Source organism: Erythrolamprus reginae, chromosome Z (genome assembly GCF_031021105.1).
Source record: "Erythrolamprus reginae isolate rEryReg1 chromosome Z, rEryReg1.hap1, whole genome shotgun sequence".
Taxonomy (NCBI): Eukaryota; Metazoa; Chordata; class Lepidosauria; order Squamata; family Dipsadidae; genus Erythrolamprus; species Erythrolamprus reginae.
Window position 1 is genome coordinate 125,542,927 of NC_091963.1, and position 22,020 is coordinate 125,564,946.

Here is a 22,020-nt window from a genome sequence, read left to right on the forward strand (position 1 = left end):
TGTTTTAAGGGCAGCCATGATCTTAGTAAAAACCCTTGGCACAGAAGGAAAGATAAGTTGGAGCGCCCGCTAATCGTAATGTACCCATGCATAAGAAAAGCCCAAATATTGGCAATGGGAATTCCAAATGGGGATATAGAAATATGCCTCTGAGAGATGCATACCAGATGTAATCAGATCTCCCTTCTAATACCTGCCAGGATGGATTGCAAAGAATGTATCTTAAATATTTTATAGGCTATGTACCTGTTAAGGAGTTTCATTTCTAGAATAGCTCTGCACTCGCCCAATGATTTTGATAACATAAACAATATGGAATGGAACTCCTGCACCTGCTGATCCTCAGCACCTACTGAATGTCTTGAATGTCCAGCAGTTGCTGAATGACCTTCTTCATGAGGAGTGAAATTAGAAGACAAGAGGCAGCGGACAAAACTCTCTGGGGGATAGAGAGGAATTTAAGTGAGAGACCAGTTGACAGTATTTCCTGAACCTATGTGATGTTGGTGATCCCCTCCCCATTGACTGGTGGACAAGGCTAGACAACCACCTATGGGAGACTCATGTTCCAAATTATCTGATCTGGTGAAAAGGGTGACTACCAGTTCCTTGAAAGGGCTGCTTAAGCGGAGTGCCCTTGTAGGACCTGTTGGGAACCTGACATTGGTGAGTTCCATACTGTCCAGAAGCCCACCCATAAGGTTGATTTGTGTCTGTGGGGCTCCTTCTAGAGAAGGATGATCAGAATGTGGACTTGTATGAGGAGAGTACTTTCTGCTTGTCCCTTGACTCAACCACAATGGGATCCAGTGCCACCCTAAATAATTTGTGGAGCCATATTGCTGGCCAACTGCATAGCCAGTGTATTCACATGGCCACAATAACAGAACTCATAGAATGGGCCCCAAACTGGGCAGATTTCAACAGGGCCTGGTGCTTTGACTTATTTTAACCTTTAAATTACTCTATTTCATCTTGTGTAGTTTCTGCATTCAACATTTGTTTATTTTCTTCACTTACTATTTGCCCAGTATTAATACCCCTCATATTCACTTGCTCTTCTTTATAGAAATGCCCGATCGGTGGCTTAAACCGCTGGCCGAAATTGCCCCCAGAGCTGAGGGATGCTGGCTTGAGCTCCGTGGAGCTCCGAACGTCCGGTTTCTGGTGAAACCAGAAGTTCAGCTTTTGGCAGCGTGCCAAGGTGACACGCTGCATGCAGGGCCTGTGGGGAGGTCCTGGATCACCCTATTTAAGGGCGGTCCAAGCAGGACCTCCTCCTTGCCCTGCCGAAGTCCCGAAGTGAACACCCGCCCGCCCTCCGCTATCAACAGTGTGTCTGAAGGCGTCCATTTTTAGAGGTGGCCATTTTTTGCCTATTCCACACTGACGGTACGGATGGAATGGTTAGGGGGTGCAGCACTATATAGATTTTGTAATTAGGCTTCCCTCTGGTCACTGGGGTTGGTTAGAGGCAGAAATGGGCAGTAGATGCTCCTTTGGGCATCTTTTAAATGGATGATGGACCGCCTCTCTCCATGAACTAGAGGTTGTTACAACGTCGGGGATTGGAGAGAGGATGCCCATGGGACTCACTGGATCCAATTTCCCTCAGGGATTGGAGGGTGAGCTCCTCCCACACCCCGAAGGGTGTGGCTTGGATCCAGGTGAAGGTGGCTACCTTCACCTGGTTCAGCAAGGAGTTTTTTTGCCCAATGTTGCCCAGGAAGTTTCATGTCAGGAATTTCTGCCCTGTTAGTTTTTGGCTTCTGCAGGTCCTTTGTTCATAGTTAAATTTGAATATTTAAATTTGAATATTTTAATTTACGTATTTAAAGTTACATTATTTAAATTTATGCTAATTTAATAAAGTGACCCTATAGTTAACCCATAAACTGTCTCAGCATCTTTACTCTGCTTCCGGGGCAAATCCTCATAAAAATTCCTCATTATTTTCTCCAACTGCTCTTTGCCATATCTTACCTCACCACTAGGGTCTCTTAATGCTAATATATATGATTTTTCTTTTATCTTCTTTAAATATTTTGTCCTTTGTTTCATTGATTTTGTCCCCCCACCAATAATTTTTTGTCTCATTGCCATTTTCATTTTATTCCATTGTATCTCATCAAACAATTGTTTCCTCTTCAATTTCAATGGGGTATTCCATTCCCTTCTTGTAACTCTCAATTGCTCTTGTATCAGATCTATTTCCCTTATGTTACCCTCTTTCTCTACCTCATCTCTTCCTTATATCTGCTTCCATACAAATACATTGCCCCCTCATAAATGCATTACATGCATCCCAAACAATTGATTGCTGTATTTCCCCTATATCATTTATTCTAAAATATTCACATAATTCTGTTTGCAATTTAGGTTTATCATGTTCATTTGAGGTTACAACCATATTGTATCTCTAAATTCTTTGATTTCTTTTCTGACCCATTTTACCACTTCTAGTAGTGGGGTGTGATCTGATAACCATATACTTTTAATTTCTGATTTTTTAAACTTGTACATTTACCATCCTATTCGTTAGTATATAGCCTATGCAGCTGAATGTATTATGTCTTGCTGAATAAATACTTCTGTTTGATAAATCTGCATGAAGACCTACCATATTAAGTCTGTTTAAATGCAGCCTTCTTCTATTACCCATTCCCTTTGTTAATTGCATATTAAAATCTCCTGCCAAAAATGTTGTGCTCTCCATAAAATTATCCAACTGTCTCTTTGTATGTATTATAAATTGTTTTGGATGCACATTTGGAGAGTAAATTGTTGCCAATGTTAATTTCTCTTGATTCATTTTCCCTTTAACAAATAACTATCTGCCTTCCCTCTCCCTTTGAACTCCCACCTCCTCAAATAGGCCAGGTTGTGTATAAGCTAGTAAGGAATTTCCCCAAGCGCCCTCTGGGTCCATTAGGTGTCTAGGGTAGAACCATTTAATCAGTTCTGCCTCCCTGTGGTGGAGGATTGATGCCATAAACCAAGTTGTAGCAGGAAATGATATATGTAAGGATGTTGAAAAAATGATGCCATGTAGTTTAATGGGATAAAATATCTTTCTGTGCAGAGACATTTATCTTGTTTAGGAAATTATCAATACTGGGATCAAGTTGATAGCAATGATGCTTCTTGTGTTGCTATTCTATATCACTTGCAAAACTTATGCTATGAATTGTAGCATACCTGATGACCCTCTTCCTATAGCCCATCAATTTGCTCAGCCAGGAAATGTTATCTTTGGGGCAATTATCCCTCAAGCCTTCTTCTTGCATAACAGACCTTTCTTCACAGAAGATCCCTCTCGAACATTGATTGATGAAGTGATGTAAGGATTTCTATTTTTTCCCTTCTTCACACTAGTAAGTGCAAATTAATTGGGGGAAAGAATTAAGCAGCAGGATAATAGTTATAAAACTTTGAAAAATTTCATACCTATAATGTCATTGGGAATTTTCTGTTAGTTTTCTCTCTTTTTGAAATATAAGAAGTTGGGTACTACAGAGAAAACTCCATGTGCCTTCATTCACTGCAGCAAATCTGTGTACGATTCTATTGATTTTCCATTTGTGATTAATAAACCATTTATAATACTCTATGATAATTTGTCATAAGGTAAGGTTTATAATATCCTGCTTCTACTTATCTTTGAAATATAATTTGTTGAATAGTGTAGAGAGGTGTCATTTGAAGTCTTTTTATTCTGATCTCAAATAATATTCTGGTATTACTATAATGACTAAGCCAGTCACACACTCTGTATTTTCTGATTAGATCATTTTAGATAATATAATTTATCTATAGCATGTGGAGAAATCATAGAAGGGAATATAAAGAAATGGAAGTTTTATTAAATATAAGATATAGTAACACATGCGGAATCTTATTTAGCTTATAGTCAAATGAAGGAATACCCATCTCTTTTCTCACCTCCCCTAAAAATGAAACAAAGATTGCAAAGTAGTTCTGAAATACAAACCTCTTTCCCTCCCTAATGGGATTAGTTCAAAGAGCATTAAAGAATTGAAAAAGGTGGAAAAAGGTACAAACAAACCACATATGCATATAGAGAGACTGAACACTCAGAGTGAGAAAAAAAAGAATATGTTTGGAGAAAACATTCCAGTATTGTGGTAATCGTCTTAGAGACCATAAGGATAGTCAGAAATGATGCCATCAAATTTAATTTTATAGACATAGGAAAATTTTATGTATAGGAAAGTCTACTTTTCCTTGAATGGCAATTGTCAACAATTTTGATGATGATGGCAACAGAATATTAGAGTTGAAAAGGACTTTGGAGGTCTTCAAGCCCTACAATAACTTCTGATAAATGGTTGTCAAATCTCTTTTTAAAAATCTACAGCATTGGAGCATCACAACTTTTGGAAGCAAATCATTCCACTGATTAATTGTTCTGTCAAGAAATTTCTTAGTTCTAGAATGGATCTCTCCTTGATTAGTTTTAATCCCTAGCTTCTTGTCCCACTTTCAGGTATTTTGGAAATAGATTAATACCACTTTCAGGTATTTTGGAAATTGTCTTTGTGGTAGCATCTTGAATGGATCTTGGTGACTCTATGGGCCAGTCACCTACAACTGTGAATCTGAACTATTTCTTTGAATGTTTTTATCCTTGGCTGATATTACCAAAAATAGGATGGGGATGGCATTAATGATGCTTTAAGTGTTCATATACTGTATTATAAAGAAAACACATGCCATGGATTGTACCATACCTGAAAGGAGATTTCTTAATAAATCTACATATTAGACAAGGAGTATAAAAATTAGATATGGATTCAAAGCACATTTCCTGTTTAACAGCTGTAAACTGTTTCTTTCCAAAGACAAATTATTGCAGGAGATAAAATAAAAACAACTTCCCTGTGACAAATTATTTTGTCAACTCAAGGAATTACTTTCTCTTAATCCATTCAGACACTGATCTGAAGTCACATTGAGTATTTCCTTGAACATATGCAGTTACACAAGACATAGCAACTCTTTTGAGAAGTTCAGTTAAGTGTTTCAGCATCTCTTCCACCTTTGCTGCAGATTTTCAGCAACTGTTGCTTGAAGTATTTATTTTTATTTATTTATTTATTTTGTCCAATACACAATACATATTGAAGATAGACATGAAGTATTATATATAAAGAAAAGATATAAAAGTAGAGGAGAAGATATATGAAAGGAAGAAAAGATATATGATATATGAGATAAGGAGAGACAATTGGACAGAGGATGAAAGGCAGGCTAGTGCACTTATGTACGCCCCTTACTGACCTCTTAGGAACCTGGAGAGGTCAATCGTGGATAGTCTAAGGGAGAAATGTTGGGGGTTAGGGGTTGACACTACTGAGTCTGATAATGAGTTCCACGCTTCAACAACTTGATTGGTAAAGTCATATTTTTTACAGTCAAGCTTGGAGTGATTAATATTAAGTTTTAATTTGTTGCATGCTCTTGTATTGTTGTGGTTGAAGCTGAAGTAGTCATTGACAGGCACGACGTTGCAGCATATGATTTTGTGGGCAATACTTAGATCGTGTTTTAGGCATCGTAGTTCTAAGCTTTCTAGACCTAGGATTGATAGTCTGCTTTCGTAGGGCATTCTGTTTCGAGTGGGGAGTGAAGGGCTCTTCTGTTGAAGTATCTTTGGACATTTTCTAGGGTGTTGATGTCCGAGATGTGGTTTGGGTTCCAGACAGATGAACTGTATTCAATGATTGGTCTGGCAAAAGTTTTGTAGGCTCTGGTGAGTAGTGGGAGATTGCCGGAGCAGAAGCTGTGTAGGATCAGCTTAGCAACTCTAGAAGCCTTTTTGGTGATATTGTTGCAGTGGGCTTTAGTACTTAGGTCATTTGATATTAGTATTCCAAGGTCTTTTACTGAGTGGGAGTTGGCTGTGAGATTTCGTTTATTCAGTTTATATATGAGGTTTGGATTCTTTTTGCCAATGTGGAGGGTAGAGCATTTGTTGGTTGATATTTGAAGTTGCCAGGTATTAGACCAATCTGAGACAAAGTCGAGGTCTTTTTGGAGAGTAGATGTGTTGTCCGTGGTGTTGAATAGTTTTACATTGTTGGTGAAAAGAACACAGTTGCTTGTGATATGATTGCAGAGGACGTTGATGAAGAGAATGAAAAGAGTAGGACCTAGTACGCTGCCCTGGGGAATGCCACTTTTGACAGGGACGGGAGTGGAAATGGCGCTTCCAATTTTGACAACTTGTTGCCTATTTGTCAGGAATGCAGTAATCCAGCTAAGGAGGAATCCTGAGATGCCATAGGATTTGAGTTTTAGGAGTAATTTGTCGTGAACCACTGAGTCGAAGACTTTGCAAAAGTCAATATAAATTGCATCAATGGATTTTCCTTGATCTAGGTGGGTAGTCCATATGTTTTTTCAGTGGAGTAGTTGTAGGTTGCAGGATAATTTATTTCTGAATCCAAGTTGTTTGTTAGAGAATAGGTTATTAGATTCTAAGTAAAGGGTGATTGATTTATAATTGATTCCATGATTTTACAAGGGACGCAGCATAGTGATATTGGTTTGTATTTTTCAACGAGTGAAGGGTCTCTTTTCTTGAAGATGGGGGTGACTACTGCTTTTGACCACAGCTTGGGGAGTGTGCTGGTCCTGAAGGATTTTTGAAAGATAATGCTTAGAGGTTCGGCTATGGCAGAAGAAAGCTTTTTTAGCCCTGCTGTGCTGTTCGGGTTTGTGACACCCGAAATAAAAGTTTGAGACCCTCTAAAAATTTTTCCCTGCATATCTGAAACTTAAAATTTCATGACTATTCATCATTTCAGGGGTTCTGTCTATGAGATTTTTGGGGATGGGGGTGGGGTTTCTTTCTTGGTGAAAAAAAAGTCATACTTGTACTGTTCCCGGGTCACTCTGACCCGGACCGAAAATTCTTCATTTGAAGTGCTTATGTCTGGTCAATTTGAAAACGTTTTTCACTTGGAAAGTAGTCTGAACATTTCTGCACACAATGATATGAAAATTGAAATGATAAAATTAATGCTTATTGGCTTATTTTGCTGATAAAATGCGCGTGCCCCATTTTTGTGAATTGTTTTTCAATTTATGGATAGTTTTGCTTGCAAAATGGGTTCAATTTTACTAAAGTTGTTGTGGGATTGGTAGTTTGATTGAACATTTCTGAACATAAGAAAAATATAAATGAAGTGAAAGAAATGATGGTTATTGCTTTTCACTTTATATTTTTTTAGGATCCAAATCTGAAATATTTTTAATATCTTAGGCATTCATTTACTCAATTTAATATTGCTGATCATCATAAAAATATTTTTGGGGTGGGGGCTAATTTTTTTCTGGGCAAAAAAAAATCACGTCAAGTCTGTTTCTGGTTGCATACGACTCGGACCAAAAAGAATTTTTTTAGGTACTTGAATTTGGTCTTTTTGAAAACCTTTTCCACTGGGAAACTAGTCTGAACATTTATGAACATAATGATATGAAAATTGAACTGAAAAAAATGAGGCTTATATTTTTTTTAATCAAAAAGCCCCTCCCCATTTTTTTCTGAATTTCGTGTCAATTTATATTTTTTTAGGCTACAAATCTCTAAGGAATTTTCTGCCAAAAGTTTTGATATACTAAATTGAACATTTTTGATCATATGAAAAATAGAAATGAACTGGAAGAAATGATTCTTATTTGTTTATTTTCGCCACAAATGGGCCACTCTCCCTCGGCCTTGCTGTGTGCCATTATGTTCACTTTATATATATATTTGGCTAGAAATATTTGGAATATCCTTTTGAAATGCAAACATATGATAGCCAGACAACTACCTTTATGAAAGAAATCCATTTTACTAAAAACAAGTATATAAGTTTGAAAATAACAGCATAATTTTTATATAAATTGAAATAATTGAACACAGGAGGGGGGAGACTTTTATGTGCAAAATAAAGAAATATGCATCAATATTTCCAGTTCATTATGTTCAGGAAAGTTCAAGCTACCAATCCCACACCAGGTTTACTAAAATAGAACACATTTTGCAAGCAAATCTATCCATAAATTGAAAACAAATTCACAAAAATGGGGGGGGTGCATTTTATCAGCAAAATAAGCCAATAAGCATTAATTTTATCATTTCAATTATCATTTCAATGTGTGCAGAAATGTTCAAACTTGTTTCCAAGTGAAAAAAGCTTTCAAAAAGACCAAATAAAAATACCTAAAATGAACAATTTGCAGTCTGGGTCAAATAGACCCGGGAACAGTACATTTGTTATTCATAACACTTGTACTGTTCGGGTCTATTTGACCCGAAACAAAAACAATCTTTTAGGTACTTGAATTTGATCTTTTTGAAAACTTTTCTCACTGGGAAACAAGTTTGAACATTTCTGAACATAATGATATCAAAATTGAACTGAAAAAATTGATGCTGAAAAAATTAAAACAGCGGGGGGGGGACTTTTATGTGCAAAATAAACAAATATGCATCAATTTTCCAGTTCAATTTTCATATCATTATTTTCAGAAATGTTCAAGCTACCAATCCCACACCAAGTTTAGTAAAATAGAACGCATTTTGCAAGCAAAACTATCCATAAATTGAAAAAGAATTTACAAAAATGGGGGGGGGGGGGCATTTAATCAGCAAAATAAACCTATAAGCATTAATTTTATCGTTTCAATTTTCATTTCAATGTGTGCAGAAATGTTCAAACTGTTTCCAAGTGAATAAAGCTTTCAAAAAGACCAAATATAAGTACCTACAATGAACAATTTGCGGTCCGGGTCAAATAGACCCAGGAACAGTACATTAGGGAGTTTTATCGAACAGCACAGCAGGGTTAGGAAGTATACACAGAGACCGTCTGGTCTGACTGATAGGGAAGGTTTGAGGTCATGGATTGCTTTTTCAACACAGTCTATAGTGAAGTCGATTTGGGTTAGGTCAATTTGCAAAGATGGGGGATGAGCCATTACTGTTAACAAAGACAGAGCCAAAGAAAGAGTTGAAGAGGTTAGCTTTGGATGGATCATCATGGTATTCTTTGTTGTTGGGTCCTACGAGAGGTGGAATAGATCTAGAGTCATTGAGTTTGTTGTTGACGAAATTGTAGAAGGCTCGATTAGATTTAGTGTGGAGGAGGTTTTCCTCTTGTTTGATGTGATAGCTGAAACATTCTGCTTTTATTTGTTGGCATATGCTTTTGTAGCAGCTTTTGAAGTTGGTTACTTGGCCTTTTTTGCTTTTACACCACAGAGATCTTTTTTTGGTTTATAATTTCTTTATCGGGACAGGTAAATTATTTTTTCGTTTACCTATGGATGAAGTGAGTGGTACATGAAGTTCAATAAGTCTTTTAATTTGGAGTAAGAACGTGTTGTAGAGATCATCAGTGGTGATGCAGTTAGAGAACAAAGATTTCCAGTTAAGAATTGAGAGATTGGCATCCATGAGTTCATAGTTGGCTTCCCTAAAATTGTACTTAGGTGTCACATTATTCAGGTGAGTGTTAGCATGGTATAGATTGAGGTTGAAGTTAATCATACTATGATCGCTGTTGGAGAAGGGTTCTTTTATATGCAGTCCATAGATAGCACTTTTGCTATTACAGAATATGAGGTCAAGACAGTTGTTGAGTCTGGTGTTGTTTGATACTAATTGTTCAAGTCCCAGGCTGGTGACATTATAAAGGGCAGTATGTATAGGTTCTGTGGAGCATTCATTTAGGGTCCAGTTGATGTATGGTAGGTTGAGGTCACCAAGGAAGATAATGGGATAGGGGCAGGAGGTTGCCCACGTTAGTAGGGAGGTTAATTTTGTTACATGATTAATGTCGTAATTTGGAGCTTTGTAGCAAAGTAGGAAGCAGAGTGTAGTATTGAGGGAAAGATCACATATTAAGGTTTCAGGAAGAATAAGATCATGTGCAACTTGGATGTTTTTTAGATTGAGTGAACTTTTATAGAATATAGCTACACCACTTCCTCTGCAGGATTCACAGTCCGACCGGAAAACAAAGTAGTTACTTGGTGTGATGATGGAGTCAGGATATGATGTATTCAGCCATGTTTCACAAACAAAGATTATGTCAAATATGTTGGTGTCAAGTAGGAGGAGGAATTCAGACAACTTGTTGGTAATACTTCTTGCATTGATTAGTTTACATTTGAGATTGAATTTGTGTTCAGGAATGAAATTGGATTGAGTTTAATTGAAATTGGATTGAATTGAGGTAGTAAGGGGCACGCTTTCCTATTCATTGCTGGAAGTGCTGGGGATGTCCATTTGTTGATAAGGGATGGTAGGTGGAGAAGTGTAGGATAGTTGAGGAGGGACAGTGGGTTGGGAGATGAAGGGAGGGTTGTGGGTTTTGGTTCTGATGCATTCAGAGCGGTAGTCTATGTATAGGTTAGTTTCGCCATGATCACGGCATCTCTTAAGTTCGGCCCGTAGTTCACGAGAGCGGATGCACTGAAGTAGAGTTAGATTTCGTCTGGATCTGAGTTTGTTGTATTTGGCATTATTTCTGGCGATGGAGTTAATGGTCTTGATGAACTGTTGTTTGGTAGTTTCACTTTTGCAGACTATTCTGCAAAATCGGGGAGCCATTGATCCATCACTATACCTCAGTGCAGGGCCGTTTCTTGTGACCTCTAAGATGTCATCAGGGGCAATTGTTTGAGGATGCTGGTTGCAGATGATATTGCTTGTATGTTAATTGTATGGCTGGTTCATGCCATTCAGTTTTATAGCTTTGAATACCCAAGTACAAGAGAAAGATAGGACATACTTTAGCTAAATTGAGGGTTTTTGTTGCAGTTCTGTGCCAAAGACGTATCAACACATCCTTGCTTTGGTGTTTGCTGTCAAGAAGATCAATGGGAACCCTGAGCTCTTACTGAACATCACATTGGGCTTTCACATTTTGAACAACCATTTCCCTGCAAAGATTACCTATAAAGCAATCCTGAGTTTACTTTCTACACAGCAGAAGTTTGTTCCCAACTTTACCTGTGATTTAAAGAAAATATTTATTGCTGCTATTGGAGGACGTTTGACAGAGACTTCATTCAACATGGCCACAGTCCTTGCCAACTACAAGATTCCACAGGTAGATTCCTCTCTAGAAATCCCAATTTCTTTAATTTCTTCCATTCTTAAAGCACCTTTCTAGACTTCACTTTCCAAATGAAAAATCTGGGAAAACACTGTAAAAATAAACTATGGAGATGAGTAATTGAGAAATTAAGGACTCTTTGCAGATGCACAGGTAGGAATCCTGAGCTCTTACTGAACATCACATTGGGTTTCCACATTGTGAACAATTACTACCCTGCAAAGATAACTTATAAGGCTACATTGAGTTTACTTTCTAGACAGCAGAAGTTTGTTCCCAACTTTACCTGTGATTTAAAGAAAACATTTATTGCTGCTATTGCAGGACGTTTGACAGAGACCCCATTCAATATGGCCACAGTTCTTGCCAATTACAAGATTCCACAGGTAGACGCTTGAGATGGTTCCTCAAAAATCCAAAGTCTCTTTAATTTATTCCATTCTTAAAGCACCTTTAGTTACCTTTCCAGTGTTAACTTTCATAGTGGAAAATCTAGGAGAACAGTGTAATGCATATTCAATTAATATAAATACAAATGATCTATAGGAATGAGTAATTATTTAGAAGTTAAGGACTCTGTAGATTCCCCCCAATCAAGATTAGCCAACTTCTGCTCACATTGAATTTCAAAGTGGTTGGGCAATTGCTTATTTGACCATTGCTTATTTGACCCCTATGGCAATCATTAAGTGTTGTACCTCATGATTCTTGACAAAGGTATCTTTTCCTTTATGTACTCTGAGAGCATATGCACCAAAACAAATTCCTTGTGTGTCCAATCACACTTGGCCAATAAAGAATTCTATTCTATTCTATTCTATTCTATTCTATTCCCTTCAGGTAGTCAAACAATATGACTTTTTCAGATAATAAATGCCTTGCTTTCAATCTTGTGCTATATTTTAAGTGTTTTTATGTTCAGTTAAAATGTACTTAGACACAGATAGACAATACTGTTAATTGATATAATATTGCCAGCATATGAACTGGCTGCATAATTTCAGTGCTGGCTTTATAACTTAGGAGCAGTGGGTTGCTCCCGATTTGGCCGAATTGATGAACCAATAGCAGCATCAACAGGAAACTCTGCCAACCTGCCCCTATTGCTTCTGTGCTTGTGCAGAAGCATCATACATCTATGTGAGCACAAGCACATACACAAATGCCTGTGCCTTACCTATGAATCCCATTTCAGATGTTTATCTGATTATTTGCTATATATTGACATTCAGCTTGCCTATGGAACATTTTCTTCAGTACATGGCGAGAAAAGTCTATTTCCATCTTTCTACCAAATGGTCCCAAATGAAATGCATCAATACATTGGGATTATTCGATTACTTCAGCATTTTGAATGGAATTGGATTGGCATCTTGGCTGTGGATGATGATTATGGAGACATGTTTTTGCAGAAAATTGAACCGTTGTTCTCTGAAAACAACATATGTTATGCTTTCATTCTTAGAACACCACCAAAGGCATATCTAGATAAATATATACACTTGATTTCAATGGAGTTAAGATATGATCAACTCTTTATGGATGATAAAGTTAAGGTGTGTTTAGTCTATGCCCTATCACCAGCCGTGCACAATTTGAGAGTGATCATATTTGTAGCATCTTGGATTTCACTGAAACCTTTGAGTAAAGTGTGGATTATTACTTCCCATTGGAATTTTGAATCACTGTCCCTTCAGAGACTGTGGGATATACAGAGTTTCTATGGTGCTCTGTCATTTGCAGTTCGGTCAAAAGAGCCCCCTGGATTCCAAGAATTTCTTCACACTGTAAGGCCATCTTGGGCAAAAGAAGACAATTTCATTCAGAATTTTTGGGAGCAGGCATTTGACTGCCCATTACACATTTCTAGTATAAATGAAGATAACAAGGTGTTATGCACTGGGTATGAGAAGTTAGAGAGTGTGCCGAGTATATTATTTGAAATGAGCATGAGTGGACACAGTTACAACATTTATAATGCTGTACATGTTATTGTGCATTCTTTGCATGCCTTACTCAACTCCAGATCCAGATATAGAAATGCTAAGGATTTACAACCATGGCAGGTATTTTATTTTATTTCTAATACCTAAAAATTCTTTGTTTAATTGCAACATCATATATTGGGAATGATATTACACATAATGCTACTGGGAATAATGTTACACAGCACTGTCATACCAATGAATTTTGTTTAATATAAAACACTTCTTTTAAAAATAAAAGCTTAGTATTAGTAGCTGTTTTGTAGGAGTACCATATTTTTCAGTGTATAAGATGCACCTTTTTCCTCCCTAAAAAGGCTGATAATTTGGTTGCCTCTTATACACTGAATGTAGCTTTTTTTCCAACCCTGACTAGCTGCTAACGATCTTCCTAGCTTCTTACCTTGCAGGATCTTTCATTGTTTCTCTCTGAGTAGTATGTTTTCCAAGCCCTAAGTCTTCGCATGATTTTTTAAATTATTCTAACTTGCTTTGAGTAAGTTTCTTTCCAGCCCTAACCAGGTGCTAATGATGTTCCCAGCTCTTACCTGCTTGCATTGTTACTCTCTGCAAAGAAGAATGTTTTCCAAACCCTGTCTTTGTCAGGGTTTTTTCATTGCTTTACTTGCTCCAAATGTTTCTTTCCAGCCCTAACCAGGTGCTAATGATGTCACCAGCTCTTACCTGCTTGCACGCTCTTTCATTGTTACTGTCTGTCAAGAAAAATGTATTCCAAGCCCTTGGTCTTTGCAGGGTTTTTCCATTGCTCTACTTTTTCAGATGGTTTCTTTCCAGATGCTAATGATGTTCCCAGCTCTTACTGCTTGCAAGCTCTTTCATCGTTACTTTTTAAGCCTATAACCAGGGGATAAAATAATGTGCTAGCCAGATGAATACCTGGTAAGCAGATTCTTTTCCCTATTTTCCTCCCCACAAATTAAGATGTGTCTTATAGTCCGAAAAATATGGTATTTTTTTCATAAATGGGAAAAATATAAGTACTAATTTCAATTATCTTTGGTTTAAGAGGAATGGTTTTTCTATTCTACAAAATTTACTAGACCCACAGTCTTTACACAGGGATGGCCATTGTTGCTTTCTCTAAGAGTCGTAGTTTTACATATTAATTCGATTTGGAATCTGAGAGCTATAGAAAACATTGCAAACTATGAAACGTGGCAGTTGAAGTGGGAAAGATGTTAAGATTAAAATTTTATGATGTTTTATTATTATGTATAATGTTTAGAGTTTCAGAATGCAGTAAAGATAAAACTGTCTTCTAAGCTTCCAATTGGATTATTAATTGTAGATCAATGATCCCCAAACTTTACGGCTTTGCGGACTGGCAGGATGGGAGAAAAAATGTTCTACGTGAGTGGCAGATGTGCAGCTCCACTTGTAAAGTGGTGGGCACTCATGTATTTAATGTACTAGACTAGAAATTGGGAGATATGATTTCTACTCTTGTTTAGGCACAAAGCCAACTGGTGAGCTTAGACCAGTTCTAGAAAGGATGCATGGGAAAGGTGTTGTGGACATCTTGCCAAACAATTTGAAGCACGTTATTTGCATGTTTCAAAGAAGGCTAGTTCAGCTTGAAACAGATTTATATATTTGTTACAATTATGAAGTCTTGCTGTTAATTTCTTTCTTTAAACATAGTTACATTCTTTCTTGAAAAGCATCGTATTCAACAACAGTATGGGAGACACTATTACATTTGATGAAAACAGACAACTGATTACGGGATTTGATATTGTAAACTGGATTACCTTCCCTAATAATTCCTTTTTCCGAGTGAAGGTTGGAACCTTGGAACCTTGGGCTCCAACAGGTAGAGAATTAACTGTTGATGACAATCAAATTGTATGGCACAGAAGCTTTAACCAGGTGAGAAAAAGCTGCAGATTGTCAGCTAATAATAAAAATAAAGAGCTCTTTGGAGCAGGGGCGGCATACAAATCTGATAAATAAATTGTCACATGATTACATTTCTGGCACATGGCAAATGGCTCAGTGTCCCATAGTCACATAACAATGATCTGCAAAAATTTTAGCTAGTTGACAGCAAAAAAAATGCTGATTTGGTAGATTTTCTTAATGTATATGCAAAAATGATTGCATATTGAATTTTTGTTGTAAAATTGTTGCAAAAATTGAATTTTTCACACAGTATTCTAACTGTGAACTGCAGCATCTTGTGATTGAAATTTTGCATCCCATTCTGTTTGTACTTCTGGGAATATCAGTAGTGCCACATTCTGGTTTTAAACATTCTGGCTGAAAAAGGCCAGAAGAAGATTGCATTTGCTTATCTTCAGAAAAAACATTAACTAATAAATCCATTAGAAATAATCCAAATATCTGTCAGATTTTATGAAAATATAATTTTTTGCCATTCTATATCATCTGCTAGAACATCCAAAGAAGTAAATGTGAATTTTCTCCCATTAACTCAAGTTACTTCATTTTCATTTTTTTCTGCTTCTTTATCCTGCTTATGGGTTCCTCTGTTGGAAAGCTCTATTAATGCAATTATTGATTCTCACATATCTATTATTGTTCAGGTTCTTCCTCTTTCTGTGTGCAATGGTCACTGCTATCAAGGCTCCAGCAGAAAGAAGAAAGAAGGAGAGAAATTTTGTTGCTATGATTGTGTGCCCTGTTCAGAAGGACAGATTTCTGATGAAATAGGTAGGACAAAAAGATTTGCTTATTGACCAGTTAAAATCCAACCCAGAGCTCTGATTTATTTAAAGGAAATCACATGAACCACAGCAATAATAAAAGCATACAAAAAAAGACCTCTCCTTAATATTCTTTATTTTCTCTCTTGGTTTTCTCCTGTCTTGCTCTCTCATTTATTTCCTTCCCATACACGTATATATGTAATTAATCCAAGAATGTTGAGTGGTGGCCATTTTGAAGGATGGAAGCCATCTTGTCTTCATGGAAGTAAAGTATGGCCATTTTATTTATTTTATTTTTATTTATTTATTTATTTTGTACAATACACAATAATACACAATGAAGATTATAGAGGATATACTCGAGTGAAATGTATTAGAGAAAGAATAGAAGAGAAAATATAGGAATAAAATGTATGTATGAGAGAATAGCAGAAAGGATATAGGGAAAGAAGAGAAGATATATGAGATATAGGAGAGACAGGGGATGGAAGGCACTCTAGTGCAGTTATGTACACCTCTTAGGAATCTAGAGAGGTAATGAGTTCCACGCTTTGACAACTCAATTACTAAAGTTGTATTTTTTAAAGTCAAGCTTGAATCTGTTGTGTGCTCTTGTGTTGTTGTGGTTGAAGCTGAAGTAGTCTTTGACAGGCAGGACATTGCAGCATATGATCTTATGGGCAATATTTAGATCATGTTTAAGGTGTCGTAGTTCTAAGCTTTCTAGTCCCAGGGTTGTAAGTCTAGTTTTGTAGGGTATTCTGCTTCGGGTAGAGGAGTGAGGGGCTCTTCTGGTGAAGTATCTTTGGACATTTTCGAGGGTGTCAGAAATATGGTATGGGTTCCAAACAGATGAGCTGTATTCTAGGATGGGTCTGGCGAATGTTTTGTAAGCTCTGGTAAGTAGTGTGAGATTTTCAGAGTAGAAGCTACATAGGATTAGACTAACAACTCTTGAAGCCTTCTTGGTGATATTGTTGCAGTGGGCTTTGGCACTTAAATCTTTAGGTATTAGTACTCCGAGGTCCTTGACTGAGTGGGGATTATCTGTGATAATTTGTTTATTCAGTTTGTATTTGAAGTTCTGGTTCTTTTTGCCGATGTGTAGGACAGAGCATTTGCTGGTTGAGATTTGGAGTTGCCATGTGTTAGACCAGTCAGAAACTGAGTCTAGGTCCTTTTGGAGAGGAGTTGTGTTACCGGTGGGGTTGAAGAGTTTTACATCGTCTGCAAAAAGAACACAGTTGCTTGTGATGAGATTGCAAAGGTCATTGATGTAGAGAATGAAGAATGTTGGTCCCAGTATGCTACCTTGGGGAACACCGCTTTTAACAGAGACAGGTGTGGATATGGAGCTTCTATTTTGACCACTTGTTGTCTGTTTGACAGGAATGCTGCAATCCAGCTGTGAAGGGATCCTGAGATGCCATAGGATTTGAGATTTAGAAGTAGTTTGTCATGGACCACTGAATCAAAGGTTTTGCAGAAGTCAATATAAATTGCATCTATAGATTTTCCTTCATCAAGATGAGTTGCCCATATGTTTTTGCAGTGGAGGAGCTGCAGATTGCAGGATAGTTTTTTTATGAATCCAAATTGTTTGTTAGAGAGCAGATTATTAGTTTCTAGGTCAAGAGTAATTGATTGGTTTATAATTGATTCCATGACTTTGCATGGGATGCAGCATAGGGATATTGGTCTGTAGTTATTGACAGGAGAGGGGTCTCCTTTTTTGAAGATGACTATAGCTTTTGACCATAGTTTAGGAAGTGTGCTGGTTCTGAAGGATTTTTTTGAAGATTATGCTCAGTGGTTCTGCTATAGCAGAAGAGAGATTTTTTAGGAAATATGCACATAGACCATCTGGTCCATGTGACAGGGAAGGTTTAAGGTCACGTAATGCTTTTCAACTCGGTATTCAGTGAAGCCTATTTGGGTTAGGTCATTGAGATAGCTTGAGGTATGAGTGATGAATTTTGGGGAATGAGCCATTGCTGTTGACAAAGACAGAGCCAAAGAATGAGCTGAGAAGGTTAGCTTTGGATGAATCTTTGTGGTATTCTTTGTTGTTGGGTCCTTTGAGAGGTGGGATAGGTCTAGAGTCCTTGAGTTTGTTGTTTTGTCAACAAATGAGCCTTGTAGAAGGCTCGATTGGATTTGGTGCATAGGAGGTTTTCCTCTTGTATGCTGTGGTATTTGAGACATTCTTCTTTTATTTGTTTGCATATGCTTTTACATGGCTTCTGAAGTTTACTACTTGTCCATTGGAGCTGTGAGTTCCGCCACCTGTTTACTGGATCCGTGTCCCTCCTGGCTGGTTTTGGCCAGCAGGGAGGTGACATGGAGCTGGGTCCAGGAGATTGTCAATGCTTCTTTGAGGGGGGGGTGTCTTTTCTGGCACCTTATAAAGAGGCACTTGTGCACCCCCTCCTCAAGAAGCCTTCCCTGGACCCATCCATACTTAATAACTATTGTCCAGTCTCCAACCTTCCCTTTATGGGGAAGGTTGTCAAGAAGGTGGTGGTGCTCCAGTGGTCCTTGGAATAAGCTGATTATCTAGGCCTCAACAGTCAGGATTCAGGCCTGGCTACAGCACGGAAACTGCTTTGGTTGTGCTGATGGATGATCTCTGGCGGGTCCGGGATAGGGGCTTGTCCTCTGTCCTGGTGTCTCTTTACCTCTCAGCAGCTTTCGATACCATTGACCATGGTATCTTTCTGCGCCGGCTGGAGGGGTTGGGAGGGGGAGGCACTGTCCTTCAGTGGTTCTCCTCCTACTTCTCCGGTCGGTCACAGTTGGTGTTAGTGGGGGCCCAGAGGTCGACATCTAGGTCTCTCCCTTGTGGGGTACCTCAGGGATCGGTCCTTTCCCCCCTACTATTTAACATCTACATGAAACCGCTGGGTGAGATCATCCAGGGGCATGGGGTGAGGTATCATCAGTACCCTGATGATACCCAGTTGTACATCTCCACCCCATGTCCAGTCCACGAAGCAGTGGAAGTGATGTGTTGATGCCTGGAGGCTTTTGGGGCCTGGATGGGTGTCAACAGGCTCAAATTCAACCCTGACATGACGCTGTGGGTCTTGCCTCCCAATGACAATTCCACAATTAACATTAGAGCACCATCTTTCAGCTGTGGTGAGGGGGGCGTTTGCCCAGGTCCACCTGGTGCACCAGTTGTGGCCCTATTTGGAGCGGGAGTCACTGCTTACAGTCACTCATGCCCTTGTCACCTTGAGATTTGACTACTGCAATGCTCTCTACATGGGGCTTCCTTTGAAAAGTGTTCGGAAACTTCAGATTGTGCAGAATGTGGCCGTGAGAGCTATTGTGGGGCTTCCCAGATTTGCCCACATCTCGGCAACACTCCACAGCCTGCACTGGTTGCTGACCAGTTTCTGGTCACAATTCAAATTGCTGGTAATGATCTATAAAGCCCTACCTGGCATCGGACCAAAATACCTCCAGGGCCACCTTCTGCTGCACAAATCCCAGTGGCCAATCAGGTCTCACAGAGTTGGCCTTCTCCAGGTCCTGTTGACTAAACAATGCTGTTTGGTGAGACCCGGGGGAAGAGCCTTCTCTGTGGTGGCCCTGGCCCTCTGGAATCAACTCCCCCCAGAGATTCGAACTGCCCCTACTTTTTCTGCCTTCTGCAAGATTGAAAACCTATCTATGTTGCCAGGCATGGGGGGAATAACTATCTTGTTTCCCCAGCACCACCTTTTTCTGACTATAATATATTAGAATGGTATGATTGTGTAGTAATGATCGTTTTTTAATATTTAGGGGTTTTGAATTGCTTTTAACTTATATTGGATTTGTACTTTGTATATCGTATTGCTGTTGTTGTGAGCTGCCCTGAGTCTTCGGAGAGGGGCGGCATACAAATCTAATAAAACTAAACTAAGCTAAATATTCAACAGCTGCCAAGCTTCTCCTTCACTATGGCAGAAGTAGGCAAGGCAAAATACAAGGCTCAGCTCCATAAGGGCTCTCATGCAGTATCTTTCACATCTACCTTGGAGCCCTTACAGACCACAAGGGGCAGTCTTCCTGCCTGCACCCATGAACATCAACCAGGCCAGATAAAGTTTCCTGGTCTGCCTAGTGCAATGAAAATTCACAGGGCAAAGGTGCTTGATAAGATTTGTGGCAAGTCTTTTGGGAGCAGGCAGACCCATAACCAGGAGCTTGAAGAGTGACCATCATATTCTGAAGGGATCCACAAGGAGGTGGCTTCTCTCCATTTTTCAGAGACTACGTCCTTGGACAACCCAACTTGGACTTATCCGACAAAGCCATCTGGGAGGATCCATCCCCCCAGGCACTCTTAGTGGTTCAGGTTGCACAGACCAATACAACCCTTCCTCTGTTAATCACTGAACTCACTGCCCATTGACTGTAGCCACTCAGGACCTGAATGTGCATCAAGCAGGGCATCGAAGCAGGACTGTAATAGAAGACCAGGCCCGCACTCCATATATTCTATACTGATGGAAAGTTTGATATATTGGACATATATCTTCTTTTTTTTCTTCCAGATATGGATGTCTGCATGAAATGTCCAGAAAATGAATATCCCAACAATATCCAAAATCAATGTATTCCCAAAGTGTTGACCTATCTCTCTTATGACGAACCTTTAGGAATCCACTTGGCTACTTTGGCTATTATTTTCTCTTTGATTACAGTCCTCGTGCTTGGAATATTTTGGATGCATCGAGAGACTCCAATTGTCAAAGCCAATAACTGGGGCCTCACTTGTATCCTCCTCCTTTCCCTTCTCATATGCTTCCTCTGCTCCTTACTCTTCATCGGAAGACCTAAAAAGATGACTTGCCTTCTCCGGCAAATGACTTTTGGCATTACTTTTGCAGTGGCCCTTTCATCTGTATTGGCAAAAACCATGACTGTGATTCTGGCATTTATGGCAACTAAACCAGGATCTGCCCTGAGGAAATGGGTAGGAAAAGGACTGGCCATTTCTCTTGTCCTTTTGGGTTCTTTCATCCAGGTTGGAATTTGCACTGTTTGGCTGATTACCTCTCCTCCTTTCCCAGATACAGACTCACACTCAGTGAAGGGAAAAATCATAGTGGAATGCAATGAAGGCTCAGTGATCATGTTTTACTGTGTCCTGGGTTACATGGGATTCCTGGCTAGTGTCAGTTTTAACATTGCTTTCCAAGCCAGGAAGCTTCCCAGCAGCTTCAATGAGGCCAAGTTCATTACTTTCAGCATGTTGGTGTTTTGCTGTGTTTGGCTGACGTTTGTTCCAACCTACCTGAGCACCAAAGGGAAATACATGGTAGCTGTGGAGATCTTTTCTATCTTATCCTCCAGTGCTGGTTTACTGGGGTGTATATTTTCCCCCAAATGCTACATTGTTTTTCTGAGACCTGAGATGAACAAGAAGGAAAATTTAGTAAGGATGAAACAGTAACTGTCATTTCCTTTAAAAAAATAAATATTAAAAATATTTTTAGGCTATTGTGAAATGTTTTTGTAGATTTTTTGTAAATTAATTTACCTTAATACAATTTTAAAAAGTCACCATGATCTTGATTTAACTTAATTTATACATAAAACTTGATACAGAAAAAATAAGCCTTTAAAATAGTCAAAGAATGGATGTATTCTACTCAGTTTTGTGGGAGTGATGATTACCTGAATGTAAATTTTGACTTAAACATACTTGACAGTAATACCTAATCTTATAGAAATTTTCTTTCAGTTTATAATTCAATATAAAATCCAGTCTAAAAAGCCACATATTTTCCCATTTCACAATTATTATATTATAGCCGAAAAAATTATTCATTGAATCATGAAACTTTTATCATTTTTTTTTCAAATTCAGTTTCAATAACATTTTGTAAACCTCATCCCTAACAAGATTACCATTAACACACCAGGCAATTTTAAATGTACTTTTTCGAAATTTAAAGTCACATCTTTTCTTAATTAAGTTAAAGTTATCTCTTAATTGTAGATATGTTAACGACTTATGAACATGTTCCCAATTCTTTCTTCTTGTTTGAACTAGGTCACCATAAATAACACATTTTTTTCATTTAAGGTTTTAATCCCCATAGTTGATATTCTATTTAAAAAAAAAAGAGTTTTTGTATTCCACTTGCCCAATGACCATGTTTTAATAAGAGAAGAAGGATTACTTTGTCTTCATTTGTGCATAAAGCAGTG

The 22,020-nt window shown here is 38.3% G+C and overlaps 1 protein-coding gene across 1 annotated transcript; it reads left to right on the plus strand.

Moving 5' to 3' along the window:
- Positions 1–552: 552 nt before the first annotated feature.
- LOC139154081 (vomeronasal type-2 receptor 26-like) lies at positions 553–21,259 on the plus strand. Its single transcript, XM_070728512.1, has 8 exons — positions 553–666; positions 1,070–1,167; positions 3,194–3,340; positions 10,838–11,129; positions 12,368–13,201; positions 14,783–15,010; positions 15,688–15,814; positions 20,358–21,259. The coding sequence occupies exons 1-8, from the start codon at positions 553–555 to the stop codon at positions 21,257–21,259; spliced, it is 2,742 nt and encodes a 913-aa protein (XP_070584613.1).
- Positions 21,260–22,020: the final 761 nt, after the last annotated feature.

Coding starts and splice junctions, on each gene's coding strand:
- LOC139154081 (XM_070728512.1), top strand. CDS start 553: ATGGGAGACTCATGTTCCAAATTATCTGATCTGGTGAAAAGGGTGACT. Junction 667..1,069: donor CTGTTGGGAACCTGACATTG/GTGAGTTCCATA, acceptor TCTTCTTTATAG/AAATGCCCGATCGGTGGCTT. Junction 3,341..10,837: donor ACATTGATTGATGAAGTGAT/GTAAGGATTTCT, acceptor TTTTTGTTGCAG/TTCTGTGCCAAAGACGTATC.